At 46.2% G+C, this 18,870-nt stretch overlaps 1 protein-coding gene across 5 annotated transcripts in view; it reads right to left on the minus strand.

The window, feature by feature from the left end:
* The window catches only part of CACUL1 (CDK2 associated cullin domain 1), a 200,716-nt gene that overhangs the window by 6,635 nt on the left and 175,211 nt on the right, over positions 1–18,870 (minus strand). For 3 of the 5 annotated variants that reach the window (XM_029610502.1, XM_029610501.1, XM_029610498.1), the window contains one exon: positions 17,924–18,597. The exons of the other annotated variants lie outside the window; for them this stretch is intronic. Coding sequence is in view for 2 of the 3 variants with exons in the window: in XM_029610501.1 (XP_029466361.1) it covers positions 18,557–18,597 (41 nt within the window). In the remaining variant the exon portion in view is untranslated. Of the gene's footprint in view, positions 1–17,923; positions 18,598–18,870 lie in introns of those variants that run through there. 5 annotated transcript variants of the gene reach the window in all.

The following is an 18,870-nucleotide window of genomic DNA, read 5'->3' on the forward strand; positions in this document are numbered from 1 at the left end:
GGCTGCGCTCGCTCCCATTTTAGTCTTCCAGTGCTAAATCGCTCTTTTGTAAAGTAATAGAAAAATCAGGTTGTTTTTTTTTAGAGTGTGTCTGCTCTCCACCCGCTGCAGTCAGGATTTAGATGGGAGAGAGTCAGTGCTTCTTTCAACAAAGGGTTAGTCATTCGATTGTGGTGTTTTTGGACCTATCTGTGGCTTTTGCTACAATAAATCTTTGTTGTTGCAAAGACTGAAGGATTTGAGAGTGGATAGAGTGGCTTACAGCTGGTTACAATTATTTTTTTTATTTGATAGAACACAGTCTGTATGCAAGGAGGGGGAATCCAGGCAAAGCCAGCTGCTGTGAGATGAGAGGACCACAGCGTTCAGTATTTTCACCCCTGCTGTTCAACATCTGCCTCAGACCCTTCATTCCAAATACTGAGGGATTTAATATTGGCCATCGCCTCGATGCAGATGATATACGCGTGTGCGTGACAGTGGAGTGGAGCCAAGCTTTTGAAGCTTACAATCTGAATGACTGTCTGGACGCAGTTGCTGGTTGGCTTGGAGAGTAATGCGCATATCTTAAACCTGGGCAAGGCTGAATTGTTCCAGTTGAGCAGACAGAGAAGGGTCAGAGAGGTCTGGCTCCATCGCTGCAGGGGTGACACTGCATGCTAAGATCTGGAAGAATGCCTGATCAGGTTAGTGCAGGTGTACAGGCCATTTCTGCCCATCTCCATAGGAGACAGCATTTGCCTCAGGGACATGTCGACTGGGTAATTTACTATGGTATTTTATATCCGTGTCTGCGCAAGAGGGACGCGAGCTTCAAATCTTGCAGAAAACCATGGCCTATTTTGTTAGGGGAAAAACGGTCAGATCATGGTTCGCCCTTGCTGGTGAATTTGCATTGGGTGCCAGTGGAGAGCAGAGCTGTTTTTAGATCCCTCTCCCTGTCATCTTTCAATAGGGTGGGCCTAGATACCTAGCGGTCTTGCTATCTATGTACGGACCATGCAACTCATAGTAAGCCTGCAATACTTTGTGAGACATCTGTGAGACTACAAATAAAGACTGGACATTTGACATTTCTCTGCCCCATCATTTTTTTATTCTAGACAGTGTGGTTGAGGCGTTCACCTTCGCCCCTGCACAATACAACTGAATACCTCGTTATACATTCAAGTTTTTCAAAGTTACAATTGGGCCAGGAGTATTTGGCAGAGTAAATAAAGCTAAATTTAAAAATAATCAGAGAAAGTTCTTTTTCACTCAACACACAATTAAGCTCTGGAATTTGTTGCCAGAGGATGTGGTTAGTGCAGTTAGTGTACCTGTGTTTAAAAAAGGATTGGATAAGTTCTTGGAGGAGAAGTCCATTACCTGCTATTAATTAAGTTGACTTAGAAAATAGCCACTGCTATTACTAGCAGTGGTAACATGGAATAGACTTGCCAGGTTCTTGTGGCCTGGATTGGCCTCTGTTGGAAACAGGATGCTGGGCTTGATGGACCCTTGGTCTGACCCAGTATGGCATGTTCTTATGTTATTTATCAATTTATAATTTGTATTGCATTGTCATTGTTTTATTGATGTACTGTGTAATATACGCTGTATTACGCACCCAACATACCATAAAAGTCACAGACGATAAGAAAAGTGAAATAAATACAATGGGAGTGATTGGGTGATGCTGTTTTAAAGAGCAGAATGTTTTTTATTGGTAGGCAGAAAGGTGGGAGGGTAGTTGTGAGTGTGATTGGGATTGAAGAGATACTGTTCCTGATGGTTAGGGCCGACCTGTCTTTGTAACTTGCTTTGTGGTGATAAGTTAGGGCGAGGAATCAGAGAGCTTTTCCATGCCGGTGCTGTTAGGATGGCATCACCACGGCGGGGGTGAGAGATCCTGCTGTCTACAGCGGGCACTTGCTTTCTGTATTGCTCTGGAAGAGGGAACAATGAGTGAGTGAGCGATCACAGTTGCAGATGAGACACAGTTATTCAAAGTAATTAAATCATGAGCACAACGAGCAATTGGAGGAGAACCTTGTGAGACTGAGCAACGGGGCAGCTAAATGGCAGATCAAACGTAAGGTGAACCCATGCAAAATGCAGAAAACATTCCTGACTATAGGAATGCAGTGCTGGATTGGGTATTAGGAGTCACTATTTTGGGAAAAGGAGTCATTGACGTCCTCAGCAAAACAGGCAGCAGCAGTCAAAAAAGCAAAGAGAATAGTAGGAGTTATACAGGAAAGAACAGAAAATACTAATTGCAAATATCACAAAGCCTCTGAACCTATCTATGGTGCAACCACACCTTGAGTACTGTGTGCAGGTTTGGCCTCTCCCTCTCACGACAGACACAGCAGACATGGAAAAGGTGCAGAGCAGCAGAAACAGGAAAGGAGATGGAATGGCTCCGCTACAGCGCTCAGCCGGCGTCTCCAACTTGGACGAAATAAAAAGATGGCTGAGAGGGGACTGGGACATGACAGAAATTTATCAAATCACAAGTGCAGTACAACAGGGAACAGTTATTTACCCTTACCAATAGCAGGACTAGAGGACACTCTAGGAAACTAACAATTTAAAAAAGGGTTTGAACAAGTTTCCAGAGGATCGGTTCACACACAATTACTAGCTAGGCAGTCTTATTTATGACGGCATGGACAGGACTTCTCCATCAGTATCTGCTGCAGAAAGGATCCTGGGGCTCAATGGGGAGTTGGTCTGACCCAGCTTGGCTTTTTTCTGGTCTTAACTGAATCTCATCCACTGCACGAAGCCTGGGCCCTGCATTCAGCTCACACTACTTACCCCAAGCAGCACAAACTAAGCTTCAGTTGCAGTTTACCTCAACTTTTGATAACACTTCAGTTTCTTTTCTTGACATTTCTATTACTACACAAAATGAAGGATTTGCTTTTTCTATTTACCAGAAGCCCACAGATTGGAATATGTTGCTAAAGTTTGACAGCTGCCAGCCACATCTCCATGAGAGTATTCCTGTCAGACAATTTTTGCTACTTCGTCTTTGCTCCACGGTGGATGAACATAAAGCGAGAGAAATGAGGACAAGGTTCATAGCAAGAGATTATCCTATAACTGATAATACAGCGACAAAATGGGTGCACTGCAATGATAGGGGGTCTTTGCCTCCATGTTTACCAATGAGGATGTTGGGGAGATACCTGTTCCGGAGATGGTCTTCAAGGGTGATTAGGCAGACAAACTGAATGAAATCACGGTGAATATGGAAGATGTAGTAGGCCAGATTGACAAACTAAAGAGTAGCAAATCACCTGGACCAGATGGTATACATCCCACGGTTCTGAAGGAATTCAAAAATGAAATTTCTGATCTATTAGCTAAAATTTGTAACCTATCATTAAAATCATCCATTGTACCTGAAGACTGGAGGGTGGCCAATGTAACCCCAATATTTAAAAAGGGGTCCAGGGGTGATCCAGGAAACTACAGACCAATGAGCCTCACTTCAGTGCTGGGAAAAATAGTGGAAACTATTCTAAAGATCAAAATCGTAATACAAATAGAGATATGGTTTAATGAAACACAGTCAACATGGATTTACCTAAGGGAAGTCTTGCCTAACAAATCTTCTTCATTTTTTTGAAAGGGTTAATAAACGTGGATAAAGATGAACCGGTAGATGTAATGTATTTTGATTTTCAGAAGGCATTTGACAAAGTCCCTCATGAGAGGCATCTAAGAAAACTAAAAAGTCATGGGATAGGTGGTGATGTCCTTTTGTGGATTACAAACTGGTTAAAAGACAGGAAACAGAGAGGAGGATTAAATGGTCAATTTTTTCAGTGGAAAGGGTTAAACAGTGGAGTGCTTCAGGGATCTATACTTGGACCAGTGCTTTTCAATATATATATAAATGATCTGGAAAGGAATACGATGAGTGAGGTTATCAAATTAGCAGATGATACAAAATTATTCAGAGTAGTTAAATCACAAATGGATTGTGATACATTACAGGATGACCTTGCAAGACTGGAAGATTGGGCATCCTAATGGCAGATGAAATTTAATGTGGATAAGTGCAAGGTGATGCATATAGAGAAAAATAACCCAGGCTGTAGTTACACAATGTTAGGTTTCATATTAGGAGCTACCACCCAGGAAAAAGATCTAGGCATCATAAGAACATACATACTGGGTCAGACCAAGGGTCCATCAATCCCAGCATCCTGTTTCCAACAGTGGCCAATCCAGGCCATAAGAACCTGGCAAGTACCCAAAACCTAAGCCTATTCCATGTTACCTTTGCTAGTAATAGCAGTGGCTATTTTCTAAGTCAACTCAATTAATAGCAGGTAATGGACTTCTTCTCCAAGAACTTATCCAATCATTTTTTAAACACAGCTTTACTAACTGCACTAACCACATGCAAAATCATAGTGGATAATACTTTGACATCGTCGGCTCAGTGTGCTGCAGCAGTCAAAAATGGACTGCCAGAGGAGTCCCACAAGGTTCCTCACTATCTCCAACTCTATTCAATATTTATCTTCTTCCTCTCTGCCAACTCCTCTGGCAGTCCAAAAATGGACTGCCAGAGGAGTCCCACAAGGTTCCTCACTATCTCCAACTCTATTCAATATTTATCTTCTTCCTCTCTGCCAACTTCTCACCGACCTCAATCTAAAGTATTTCCTTTACGCGGATGACATCCAAATCATCATCCCCGTCAAAGACACATACTCTAAAACTCTTGACTACTGGGAATCATGCCACCAGAAAATCAAACAACTACTAAACAGCCTACACCTCATCTTAAACTCATCCAAGACAGAAATCCTACTCATCTCTCCTGAAAACAGTATCTCTAACACTAGTCTTCCTACCAACCTACCCACCACACAAGTTAGAGACCTAGGAGTGATAATAGATAACCGGCTAAACTTCAAGGCACATATCAACAAAACAACCAAAGACTGCTTCTATAAACTCCAGGTTTTGAAGAGGATAAGACCTCTTTTCCATGCTCAAGACTTCAGAACAATCCTCCAAGCAGTCATCTTTTCAAAAATAGACTATTGCAATTCCCTATTGCTAGGTCTGCCCTCATCCTATCTCAAACCTTTACAGATGGTGCAAAATTCAGCAGCCCGATTACTAACAGGCGCAAGAAAGAGAGACCACAAATCTCCCATTCTGAAAGAGCTTCATTGGCTACCCGTACACCTCCGTATCATGTATAAAGCCTTATGTATCATTTTCAAAACTATTCATCAACGCATCTCCCTCGATCTACAAATCCCCCTCCAAGTATACAACTCAACAAGACCTACCAGAGATGCCTACAGAGGCGCCCTCAAAGTTCCCCCTGCGAAAATGACCAGACACATCACCTTAAGAGATCGTGCCACCTCCACAGCTGGCCCTTCCCTGTGGAATTCCATTCCTACAGAACTCAGACTGGAACCCTGCCTCTTAACTTTTAGGAAAAGACTTAAGACTTGGTTATTCAAGCAAGCTTTCCCAGACACATCACAATGACACAAGCCAAAGACACAAACCAAGAATTCCTCATAACATTCAGACATTAATCATGCCATTTGTACATAGCATTTAATTTAATTTATCTGTATACCGTTAACCGTTTATTCTTTCCTATCTCTTCCTCCTTCTCCAAGTTCTTCTACCCTCGTTATTTGTAACTATTCCTTCGGTCACAACAGTTCCTAGTTGATGTATTTAATGCACTCCCGTTTCATGTAAACCAGCAAGATATGTTCCCATGATTGCCGGTATATAAAAACCTTAAATAAATAAATAAATAAAAATAAAAAAAGCAAACAATGTTAGGAATTATTAGGAAGGGAATGGTTAATAAAACGGAAAGTGTCATAATGCCTCTATATCACTCCATGGTGAGACCACACCTTGAATACTGTGTACGTTCTGGTCACCGCATCTCGAAGGGCAACCAACATAAGGGGATGGAACAGCTCCCCTATGAGGAAAGGCTGAAGAGGTTAGGGCTGTTCAGCTTGGAGAAGAGACGACTGAGGGGGGATATGATAGAGGTGTTTAAAATCATGAGAGGTCTAGAACGAGTAGATGTGAATCGGTTATTTACTCTTTCGGATAATAGAAAGACTAGGGGGCACTCCATGAAGTTAGCATGGGGCACATTTAAAACTAATCGGAGAAAGTTCTTTTTCACTCAATGCACAATTAAGCTCTGGAATTTGTTGCCAGAGGATGTGGTTAGTGCAGTTAGCGTAGCTGGGTTTAAAAAAGGTTTGGATAAGTTCCTGGAGGAGAAGTCCATTACCTGCTATTAATCAATAGGGAATAGCCACTGCTTGTTGCCAGCATTAGTAGCTTGGGATTTATTTAATGTTTGGGTACTTGCCAGGTTCTTGTGGCCTGGTTTGGCCACTGTTGGAAACAGGATGCTGGGCTTTATGGACCCTTGGTCTGACCCAGTATGGCAATTTCTTATATTTGTTGCAGCCATAGAAACACACAGGCAGGACACAAGTACATTTTTTCCCCTTCAGTCTAAAAGCATCAATGACGTGTGTTACAATTACATTCGATTTTTAAAGAAAGACCCCTGACTGCCTATCAAAGAGGTCGTAATATTAAAAGACCAGTTAGTAAGATCACAGTTTAATAGTTGTTGGGAGGGAGAGGGGACTGAGGGGCTGTTTCACATGTGGAATGTGTTCAGTTTCTGCACAAGCTCATAAATTTACCCTTTCAGAAATTAAGATCTTTTAAGCCCAGAATGAGAACATGTACTTAGAGTAGGTGGTGTTCTTGATTTAGGTGTCCCTACCAACTCCTGTATGTGTGCAAGACTATCGGCATGGTGAGAACCACATGATAGATCAGCGCAGCGCCATTAGATGTCAAAGGATAGAGGTTCCTTGGGTGGAACATTGCTTAGCATCTAATCGTTGTTTTGAGGATCTTTGGGTCACTGTACTGGAGTAAAGGTAAAAGCTCGAGGCAGTGACGTTAATCTCCGTTTATTGCAATGCGAACAAAGGTGGATCTTTACATTGGGGGCAGTTCACCCTTTGGGTCTGAATGAGGAGGTTGGTTGGTCAGTTTTTGTACAGCGCGATGTAGTGGCTCGTGATTGGTGAAGTCTGTAGTTCAGAGCTCTTTTTAAGGCTTTGTTTGGCGTTGCAGTTGAGGGTCCGCCGTTTGTTAAGAGTTAAGCAGAGCCGAGCGAGGGAAGGTATCCACCGGGTTTTGTGTTTTACGGTTTTTTTGTTTTCTTTTTACATAATTATTGATTTTTTAGTTCTGGTGCTTTATTGTGGATTTCGTGAAGGGCCCCTGATGAATGCATCTTAGGATGCTGAACCATTGCCAACGCTGGGATATGCTTCAAGCTTTTGAGTTCAGAAAGGAGCAGGGCTCATTAAGAAACGTAAAACCAAACGATATAGCATAGGAATAGTGAATAGTTTTAAATGAAAATAGATTTGTCTTTTTTGAAAGAAATTTAAAAAAAAGCTGTTTTGTTAAATGATATGGTGAGGTAAAAGGAAAAGGTGTACGAGGTGAGCTCAAGTGCTTTAATGCACGATTCGGGCAGAGCCTGCCACCTACAATTCACCTTCAGCACATTTTTATCTAATAGCATTGCCTCTAAAAAGAGTAGATAGGTGTAATATTACCTCGCTTAGGTTTATTGAACAAAGTGGGGTCAGAGGTCAGGTGGGAAAAGTTTATTTATTAACTCGGTTGACATTTATTTCAGTCACAACCATTTCTGAAAAGCAGTAGGATAAAGCCAAGCAGCGGGTTACAGGGCTGAGTCGTATGAAGGATGCCCGTGGTGGGTGCCTTTCTGACCACTGAGGGATCATTCCGGGACGAGCTGCTCTCTCTCTGTGCAGGGAGGAAAGAGGAGGACGGGTCTGCAACTATTATTTGTGTTGTTACCACTGCACCTGTAATTGCAGGGCTTATCCTAAAATCACAAATTTTACCACAAGCTTTCAAGAATGGTGACCCTGTCCTAAAAATAAAAGGTGACCTCTCAGCCAGTTTACTTTGAAATGATGATGAGTCCTTTTTGACCTCTCTCCTCCCCCCGATATTTGTACTCTGCCTTATTCTCTTGAAAGCCTCGCCGGTACTGGGTTGGTCCTGCAGTAGCACTAGCCACTTTTAATTCATTTATTTTTTTATGTGCAGATGTGTTTAAAGCTGAGCTTAAGAAGGGTAGAAGAACCTGGCGGCAACGGCAGGTGCAGTCATGCGGAGGGTCCCTGGCTCGGCCAGAACTGGAGATGCTGCTGAGGCAGCAGTCGTGGTCCTCGCTACGGGCTACACCCGATGGCTGAATTTAGAAGGCAAGGTTTCGGGAGGAGCCTCTGGATCCTCGCGGCAATGACCAGGCTAGGCACCGTGGGAGGGTCCATTAAAACAAGGGAGAATCCCCCTCTCTGTCTTGTGTTTCATCTGGATTGAAAGCTCCGTGGAGCAGACTCTGTCTGTACAGTGCCCCGTACACCAGGTAGGGCTAGAGAAAGGGCAAGCAGAGGTGGAAGGGAAGTCGTGAAGGAAGGTGCACGGTGCCAGAATCCCAGCGCCGGTTCCGAATGCGCTGAAAGGAGGAACGACAGAGCTAAACCCCCAGCTCAAAACATCCCTGCCCAGTCTCTGCCACCATCATGGCATCAGGTCAGGCTGGGGCAGGGCTGCTCGATCTGAGCAACACAGAGAGAAAAGGCAAAATACGAGACCGTGGCAGGAGAAGCTCCAACACCGGGACTGAGACCACAGGAAGAAAGCCCACCTTTGATAGGAAACATCTTTGTGGTTCAGCGATATTTCAAGAACAGAGCTTCCGTAGTAAAGCAAACTTTTTAAAAAACTGTTCCCATTCTTTTGTGTCAGGAATAAACACGTATTACAGGATACAGCAGTGGCATACTTCACCTCCTTCCTTCCTGGATAATATCAAGAACACGGCAGATGTTGGACAAGATTTAGCTATGAATACAAAAATGATCTCACATCCACCTCGGGTGCATTACAAAAAGGGTGGTGGATGCAGTGCAGGTGGTGCAGACAAGGCCAGTATCTAAGTGTAAGAAAAGTCTGGGAACAGGCCGAGGATCACTGAGGGAGAAGAAGGGAGTGGAGAACTGAGCAGAGGGGGCGGATGGGCCAACGGGAGAGGTGGTCTTTTTCTACATAAGAAGTTGCCATACTGGGTCAGACCAAGGGTCCATCAAGCCAAGCATCCTGTTTCCAACAGTGGCCAATTCAGGCTGCAAGTACCCAGCGAGTACCCAAACATTAAAGAGATCCCAAATGACTATTGCTTATTGATTAATAGTAGTTAATGGTCTTCTCCTCTAGGAACTTATCCAAAGCTTTTTTAAACCCAGTTAAACTAGTTACTGAAACCATAGCCTCTGGCAATGAATTCCAGAACTATGCACTGAGTGAAAAAGAATTTTCTCAGTTTTGTTTTAAATGAGCTACTTGCTAACTTCATGGAGTGCCCCCTAGTTCTTTTATTGTCTGAGCAAGTAAATAACTGATTTACATTTATCTGTTCAAGTCCTTTCATGATTTTGTAGCCATCTATTATATCTCCCCCCTCAGTCGCCTCTCTGCTCCAAGCTGAACAACCCTAACTTCTTTAGCCTTTCCTCCTAGGGGAGCCATTCCATACACTTTATCATTTTGGTCACCCTTCTCTGTACCTTCTCCAGTGCAACTATATCTACCATCACATTTTCTCCATTTTTAATATTAGAATAGCTCCCACTGTAGCCCTGCTGCAGCTTTGCAGCGCCAATGTGGCCAGTGGCTACCGTACGAGATGCCTGTGGACGAAGGCTGCAATGCAGCTGATCACCAACCTTCTTGGTGTCCTATTTGGCTGGTCAGTCAGATAACAGCTCTAATGTGAGCAACTTCAGCAAGCTTTAAACAGAAGGCAGAACAAACAACCTTGCCAGCAGTAAGACCCTCGCCGTCCTGTGCTGGCAGGGCATTACAAAGTTTCTCCGCCGTGTCCAAACCAAGCCATCTTTGGTTTCAGTATGTTCAACGAATGTAGCAAGAGCCAAGAGAAGAGCTAGGGCAGCCTTTTAGCACAGCCCTGAAACATTAAATTTGGGATATTAGGTACAAGGACAGCCTTTGCATTAACCTGTGAATAATATATACATGCGGAGGCAGAGAAATGACCTTACCTGTTACATTTCTTTCAATGAATCCCGTTAGACACCAGTGCAGGAGCATCACTGACTCCCCTTCTGACATCTTTGGATGTACATTATCAGATGTACGCTGAAACCCAGCTGTATATTATGATCATTGGCTGCTCAACTATTGCTGACATGTTATTTAAGAAAATACAGAACCAAGGATTTATGATGCCAGAGTAAACAGTAGAAGAGCAATTTTATTGTAAGATGATGTGTTCTAGTTACTGTATGAAGCCTGGGAGTTTAATTAGCGCACGATGGCTCAGTATTTGCATTGTTAGAGTTACTGGAGGAGTGACTGTCAGAGTCATTTAAGGATCCATGCAATTTGGCTTAGTATTTATAGTTGCAGTGTTTTTTTTGTTGTTTTAAGACTCGTTTTATATTTTCTTGTGTAGATTTATTTTGTAAGCTGCTTACAATTGTATATAGGGTAGGTCATACATTGGATAAAAACCAATGCCCAATTTAAACCCTACCAAACTGGAGGCTGTGTGGGTAAGCAGACAGCGCTATTACTGAAGACATTAAAAGTTAGCTTTGATAGGACTTTTATTTCTTTTAAAACTTAAGGTTGTAATTTAGGTTTTTGAGTTGGGGGCAGGCCTGACCGGTTTCGTGCATTGCTTTTATGGAAGTGTGTCCTTTTCTCAGTCTCCTCTAATTTAAAGATGATGGTTAATGCCTTGGCTCTATCAGGCATGGATTATTACAATGCTCTGCATATGGGCCTGACCAAAAGCTAACTGAGAATGGGGCAGGCCATGTAGTTTCCAGCACTAGTAAGAGAGCACATTATTATTATTATTATTATTGCTACTGAACGCAATTGAAAACTCTAGTTTTAGTTTTTAAAGTGATAAGAATTATGGGGACCACAAAGTCGAACGATACACTGTGTGTCAGGAAGGCCTTTTCAAAGCTATGGAATGATTTAATGACGGAGGTTAGCCTGCACAGACTTCTAAGTGTTTAGAAGAGGTAGGAAAACGTGGCTCTTTAAGCAGCTGTTTTGTACTCTAGTGTTTTTACCTTGAAGGCTAAGCCTCAGTATTTATATTCTTAGATTCCATTTATTGACGCTGCTATTTTTCCCCTTTTCGTGTTATGAATTTTTTGTGGTGTTATACTCTGGGATTGTTTGTTTTATGCTTTTAATACAGTTCTTTTTAGGTTTGTGTTATGGTCATATTAGAATTTAAAAGTCTCATTTCTGATATATTTTATTGATTTTTTTTGAGATGTTACTGCTATTGTACATTATTCTTTGTATCTTTTGCTTTGGGCTTCACTGTTGGAAATACGTTCAATACTCAAAACTTTTTTTTTCAATATATGCAATATTAAAATTAACAACCTAGTGTGAACTATTTATTTTATTTATTTAAAAATATGTATATACCGTTTTTTTTAAATAAAATTGTCCAAACTGTTCACAAAACTAACTGCACTTGCATTTTCTGTATTTACATTTTTGTGTGCACTAACTTAAAAATAATATAAAATATTAATAAATACAGCCTGAATCCATAGCATATGGATGATACTTTCTAGCTCCTACACACGCAAGTTCTCCTTAAAACTTAATAGATCATTTCACAAACATTTTATAAATGGAAGGCTGCACATGAAAGGATTCGGATGCCTTCCCAGGTGCTGAAGGTACCGGGCCAAAACCAAATCCGCTTTATACATCCCGTTGCATTATTCTCTATTTATATCATACAAGCCGTTAAGCCCGGAACAACGGGCTACATTAAAACGTTTTTTCAGTTCGGTTTTCAGAAATGGCACTCTTCTACATTTCTCCTCCCTCACTCCCCCCCTTCCCCTCTCCCATTCATCTCGGTCACTCACCCCCCTTCCCTCCCCTGCCCCCACTCAAAATCCCTTCCCTCAATCTTATTCACCCTCTTTCTCCCACTGCCTCCCCCCCCCCTCTCACTGAAACCCCCTTCCCTCACTCTCACCATTCTCACTGCCATTCCCTCCACTCCTCAGTCACTCCCCACCCTCTCCCAATCCCATCCCTCACTCACATTCCCTCCCATCCCCTCTCAGTCACTCCCCACCCTCTCCCAATCCCATCCCTCACTCAAATTCCCTCCCATCCCCTGTCACTCCTCACCCTCTCCCAATCCCATCCCTCACTCACATTCCCTCCCATCCCCTCTCAGTCACTACGCTATGTGACTGAGAGGGGACGTCGGTCAGAGCTCTCCCCGTCCTCCCGTCCCAACTCCCTCCTCCCCCCCCATACTATCCTCTTCCCTTTTCCTGCCATCCCCTTTCATCTCCCCTTCCCTTCCCCTCTCACCTCATCCACAACCCCTTCCCTCTCCCTCAGCCCTCCTCCACGCTCTCTTTTTATGTTCTCCAGAACATCACTCATATCCTCTTCCCTTTTCCTTCCATCCCCTTTCCTTCCTCTCTCACCTCATCCAGAACCCCTTCCCTCTCCCGATGTTTTCGCACCAATGGCGGCAGCAGCTCAGGTCCCTCATTGTTGGTGCAAGACATCGGCCGCTCGCCCGCCACCCCAGGGTCCCGTTAAGTGCGGGCGCTGGACGGCACAGACACGGAGATGGGAGGTCTCCGGGGTCTCTCTCTCGTGCCTCACCACCGGGCTCGTTGCTGGCCCGCCCGACGCTCGGTGGTGAGGCGCGAGAGAGAGACCCCGGAGACCTCCCATCTCTGTGCCGCCGCCGCTGCTTCTCCCCGCCGCTTCCAAGGCTGCTCCATTTCCTCCCAGCGCCATGTTGCTCCCCTCTGACCGCCGTGCTCTCTACTGCGCATTTGCGGGCTGTCGGTCAGAGCCCAAGTACATGGTAAATTTACTGGCGGCTCAAATCAAGGTTTTCAAATGCTGGCTACCAAGCCCATATAGATAATCTGAGTACACACAGATATATATATAGATATATACACACACACACACACACACACACACACACACACACATCTATGGCTCAGCATGCATCATGTACTACACACCTGAAAATAGTGGAAACCCCCCAATGATTCCTTCTTGTGCTGCTGCTTTTTTTCTGTTACTAATGAAGAGCGATCTTTGGCTCTGAGATTTCTAGGATACAAATATGAATACAACATTTAAAAACAATGTTCTCCTCAACTCTGGGCTGCCTATGTGACCTCTCTGTAGCATACCTATGGAGATGATATTTTCGTATCATTGCTCTACGCACCGTCAGCCTTTTCTCTGCACCCTACAGCTCTACGTGCACAAGATAACATCCTGAGGAAATGCAGAATCCTAATCCTGCTTCAGGCTAACACTAAAAACCATTAATACATTTCTGCAAAGGCCGGTGCTCTGTCACTTGAACATTATGGCTCCGCTCTTCAGTGCCACTTAGCTGGTTAGGTTCAGATTTAAGCTGGCTAAGTGGCGCCATTTGAACATCCGAGCAGAGTCAGCGGCTGCTGCTTTGCCGATTACATTTTTATCCAGCTAAAAAGGGAAGGATAGGATGAAGACTGTTGTCCAGTTAACTTAGCCGGAGAAGTGCTGATAGCGTTACCCACCTTAGTTAGCCCGAGAAACAGAGGAACTGCAGCTTGGCTGAAGCTTATCTATGATAAGATATTATCAGACTAACCTGTGCAGCCACACAGCCGCTGAATACTGGGCCCCTCGGTGCTTGGTGGCTTTAAAATTTTATTGCCAGTGGAAGAGAAACAAAACCGCAACAACCCGAGTGCCACTAGTGATATACACTTCTAAAAGGATGCAAAGGTTTCGAAACGGATGCCACCAGGGAACACAGGAAAGCACAAACAGCAAAAAAAAGTAAGGTCCCAAAATATTCCGTGATAGTAAAATCACATTCATCAAACTTGCTCTCAACAGATAGGGGTTCTTCTTGTTGATAGGAAAAGGGTGAGAGGTGGTCTCTGGGTCCCTAGGTTTATAGGATGCAGGGAAGTTTCTTCGTTTCACAGTCTGCGAGACTTATTTCCGTGCTGCACGAGATCGGCCTCACGCTTTGCAATGAAATCTTATTCCACCGTTTTAAGGCATCCTCGCAGTTCTTTGAGCTCTCGCCTGGTGGATACTGCTCTGCTTTGAAGAATCAAAAATTACACACGGCAAATGTACGCTGTAGTGAAATGGATGCAAAGGTCCAAAATCCCTACGCTAAGCAGCTGCTCACATCAATTGGTAGTGGTTAAGCAGATACACAAAAGAGGTTTTAGATTTTAAAAAAGCTGCATCAAAAAATACCACTCTTAAAAAGGCCAGGATTAGAAATTATTTCTGATCAAATTACACCCTGCCAGAAGTCACAGCACCCCTAAGCTGCCTTTACACTCTACCATTACAGGTGGAAAGTTCAGCCAGTCCATCCCCAACTGTCCCAGAGCTGCTCTCACTGTACCCTACAGGGGCTCCCAACTCCATCCTCTCACCTCCCAGACCTGTTCTCACACTGTACCCTACAGGGGCTCCCAACTACATCCCCTCACCTCCCAGACATGCTCTCACACTGTACCCTACAGGGGCTCCCAACTCCATCCTCTCCTCCCAGACCTGCTCTCACACTGTACCCTACAGGGGCTCCCAACTCCATCCCCTCACCTCCCAGAGCTGCTCACACTGTACCCTACAGGGGCTCCCAACTCCATCCTCACCTCCCAGAGCTGCTCTCACACTGTACCCTACAGGGGCTCCCAACTCCATCCTCTCACCTCCCAGACATGCTCTCACACTGTACCCTACAGGGGCTCCCAACTCCATCCTCACCTCCCAGACCTGTTCTCACACTGTACCCTACAGGGGCTCCCAACTCCATCCTCTCCTCCCAGACCTGCTCTCACACTGTACCCTACAGGGGCTCCCAACTCCATCCCCTCACCTCCCAGAGCTGCTCACACTGTACCCTACAGGGGCTCCCAACTCCATCCTCACCTCCCAGAGCTGCTCTCACACTGTACCCTACAGGGGCTCCCAACTCCATCCTCTCACCTCCCAGACATGATCTCACACTGTACCCCTACAGGGGCTCCCAACTCCATCCTCACCTCCCAGAGCTGCTCTCACACTGTACCCTACAGGGGCTCCCAACTCCATCCTCTCACCTCCCAGAGATGCTCTCACACTGTACCCTACAGGGGCTCCCAACTCCATCCTCTCACCTCCCAGACATGCTCTCACACTGTACCCTACAGGGGCTCCCAACTCCATCCTCACCTCCCAGACCTGTTCTCACACTGTACCCTACAGGGGCTCCCAACTCCATCCTCTCACACTGTACCCTACAGGGGCTCCCAACTCCATCCTCTCCTCCCAGACCTGCTCTCACACTGTACCCTACAGGGGCTCCCAACTCCATCCTCTCACCTCCCAGAGCTGCTCACACTGTACCCTACAGGGGCTCCCAACTCCATCCTCACCTCCCAGAGCTGCTCTCACACTGTACCCTACAGGGGCTCCCAACTCCATCCTCTCACCTCCCAGACATGCTCTCACACTGTACCCCTACAGGGGCTCCCAACTCCATCCTCACCTCCCAGAGCTGCTCTCACACTGTACCCTACAGGGGCTCCCAACTCCATCCTCTCACCTCCCAGAGCTGCTCACACTGTACCCTACAGGGGCTCCCAACTCCATCCTCACCTCCCAGAGCTGCTCTCACACTGTACCCTACAGGGGCTCCCAACTCCATCCTCTCACCTCCCAGACATGCTCTCACACTGTACCCCTACAGGGGCTCCCAACTCCATCCTCACCTCCCAGAGCTGCTCTCACACTGTACCCTACAGGGGCTCCCAACTCCATCCTCTCACCTCCCAGAGCTGCTCTCACACTGTACCCTACAGGGGCTCCCAACTACATCCTCTCACCTCCCAGAGCTGCTCTCACACTGTACCCTACAGGGGCTCCCAACTCCATCCTCTCACCTCCCAGACATGCTCTCACACTGTACCCTACAGGGGCTCCCAACTACATCCTCTCACCTCCCAGACATGCTCTCACACTGTACCCTACAGGGGCTCCCAACTCCATCCCCTCACCTCCCAGAGCTGCTCACACTGTACCCTACAGGGGCTCCCAACTCCATCCTCTCACCTCCCAGACCTGTTCTCACACTGTACCCTACAGGGGCTCCCAACTCCATCCTCTCACCTCCCAGACCTGTTCTCACACTGTACCCTACAGGGGCTCCCAACTCCATCCTCTCACCTCCCAGACCTGTTCTCACACTGTACCCTACAGGGGCTCCCAACTCCATCCTCTCACCTCCCAGACCTGTTCTCACACTGTACCCTACAGGGGCTCCCAACTCCATCCTCTCACCTCCCAGACATGCTCTCACACTGTACCCTACAGGGGCTCCCAACTCCATCCTCACCTCCAAGAGCTGCTCTCACACTGTACCCTACAGGGGCTCCCAACTCCATCCCCTCACCTCCCAGACATGCTCTCACACTGTACCCTACAGGGGCTCCCAACTCCATCCTCACCTCCAAGAGCTGCTCTCACACTGTACCCTACAGGGGCTCCCAACTCCATCCCCTCACCTCCCAGACATGCTCTCACACTGTACCCTACAGGGGCTCCCAACTCCATCCTCACCTCCAAGAGCTGCTCTCACACTGTACCCTACAGGGGCTCCCAACTCCATCCCCTCACCTCCCAGAGCTGCTCACACTGTACCCTACAGGGGCTCCCAACTCCATCCCTTCACCTCCCAGAGCTGCTCTCACACTGTACCCTACAGGGGCTCCCAACTCCATCCCCTCACCTCCCAGAGCTGCTCACACTGTACCCTACAGGGGCTCCCAACTCCATCCCCTCACCTCCCAGAGCTGCTCACACTGTACCCTACAGGGGCTCCCAACTCCATCCTCACCTCCAAGAGCTACTCTCACTGTACCCTACAGGGGCTCCCAACTCCATCCCCTTACCTTCCAGAGCTCCTCTCACACTGTACCCTACAGGGGCTCCGAACTCCATCCTCACCTCCAAGAGCTACTCTCACTGTACCTTACAGGGGCTCCCAACTCCATCCTCTTACCTTCCAGAGCTCCTCTCACACTGTACTCTACAGGGGCTCCCAACTCCATCCCTTCACCTCCCAGAGCTGCTCACTGTACCGTACAGGGGCTCCCAACTCCATCCTTTTACCTTCCAGAGCTGCTCTCACACTGTATCCTACAGGGACTCCCAACTCTATCCTCACCTCCCAGACCTGCTCTCAGTGTACCCTACAGGGCTTCCAACTCTATCCCCTCACCTCCCAGAGCTGCTCTCACACTGCACCCTACAGGGCTTCCAACTCTATCCCCTCACCTCCCACAGCTGCTCTCACACTGCACCCTACAGGGCTTCCAACTCTATCCCCTCACCTCCCAGAGCTGCTCTCACACTGCACCCTACAGGGCTTCCAACTCTATCCCCTCACCTCCCAGAGCTGCTCTCACACTGCACCCTACAGGGCTTCCAACTCTATCCCCTCACCTCCCAGAGCTGCTCTCACACTGCACCCTACAGGGCTTCCAACTCTATCCCCTCACCTCCCAGAGCTGCTCTCACACTGCACCCTACAGGGCTTCCAACTCTATCCCCTCACCTCCCAGAGCTGCTCTCACACTGCACCCCCTACAGGGGCTCCCAACTCTGTCCCCTGCACTCTGCAGAGTTAGCCTCTCAATGTTTTATAGCAGGATTCTGATACTTCCAGTCAATTGTAAATATTTTATTCTTAATATCGTAAGAAGCTGAATCTTTCTATATGGGACCAGTTCTTCAAGCTGACAGCTTTACAGATGCTGCAAACCAAATACATAATAATGCCCCACTGGTAGCAGCTCCTAATTTTTCTGTCCTCCTATTCTAGCAGAGAAGCTTTATAAAGCGTTCTCTCCCGTCAGACGGAGCGCTGATAAACACAAGCACAAACACAAGAATGGGCTGAAGCAGTCCACTTTTGGAAGCAGGTGATGATTTATGGAGGTTTTGATGGTTGGAGTTCAATCTAGCAAATGTTAAAAAATATATATATTGAAGATGCATTCCCCTTAGCAACAGTGAATCCCCTTGCTCCCCCTGAATTTTTCAGAAAGACAGATTCAAAAAGTCTTTTGCCTTTCAAATATCAGTCCGAGCCTAGCAGCGAGCAAAGGGATTTGTTTTTTTTCTTGTTGACGTCTTTTTAACAAACATCTCTCATTACCAAAGGCTGGTGTCCAAGCTTCCCCAGGTAGTTTGCAACTAGTCTTTTCAGAGCATGAGTAAGACCCCAGACAACGTCTGCTCGTGGTCGGAACGCCTCCAAGTAAGAAATGAACGGTGCAGCACCGGCCTGGCACAGTCACTATCTGTATCCTCTGGAATTTGCACAGGTCGAAGAACCATCTGGCAACACAAAACAAAAAGAAGAACAGAATTTAACATGGTAAGCAAAAGGTAAGGATTCAGGTAGCCACTGAGCAGATGAAAAATAAAGCAGACTCCACATGCAAAATTCGTTATCCACAATCTCCAGCACCACCACTTGACCGCACGCTGGAGGCGTCCTCTTGTCGTTTCACGTGGAACGTACACAAGCAGATATCCGGCCACACCGAGCACACAGAAAACGGGTTGAACTAAAAGCAATGTGAAACGTGCGCAGACACTAAGCGCTAA

Source organism: Rhinatrema bivittatum, chromosome 7 (genome assembly GCF_901001135.1).
Source record: "Rhinatrema bivittatum chromosome 7, aRhiBiv1.1, whole genome shotgun sequence".
Taxonomy (NCBI): Eukaryota; Metazoa; Chordata; class Amphibia; order Gymnophiona; family Rhinatrematidae; genus Rhinatrema; species Rhinatrema bivittatum.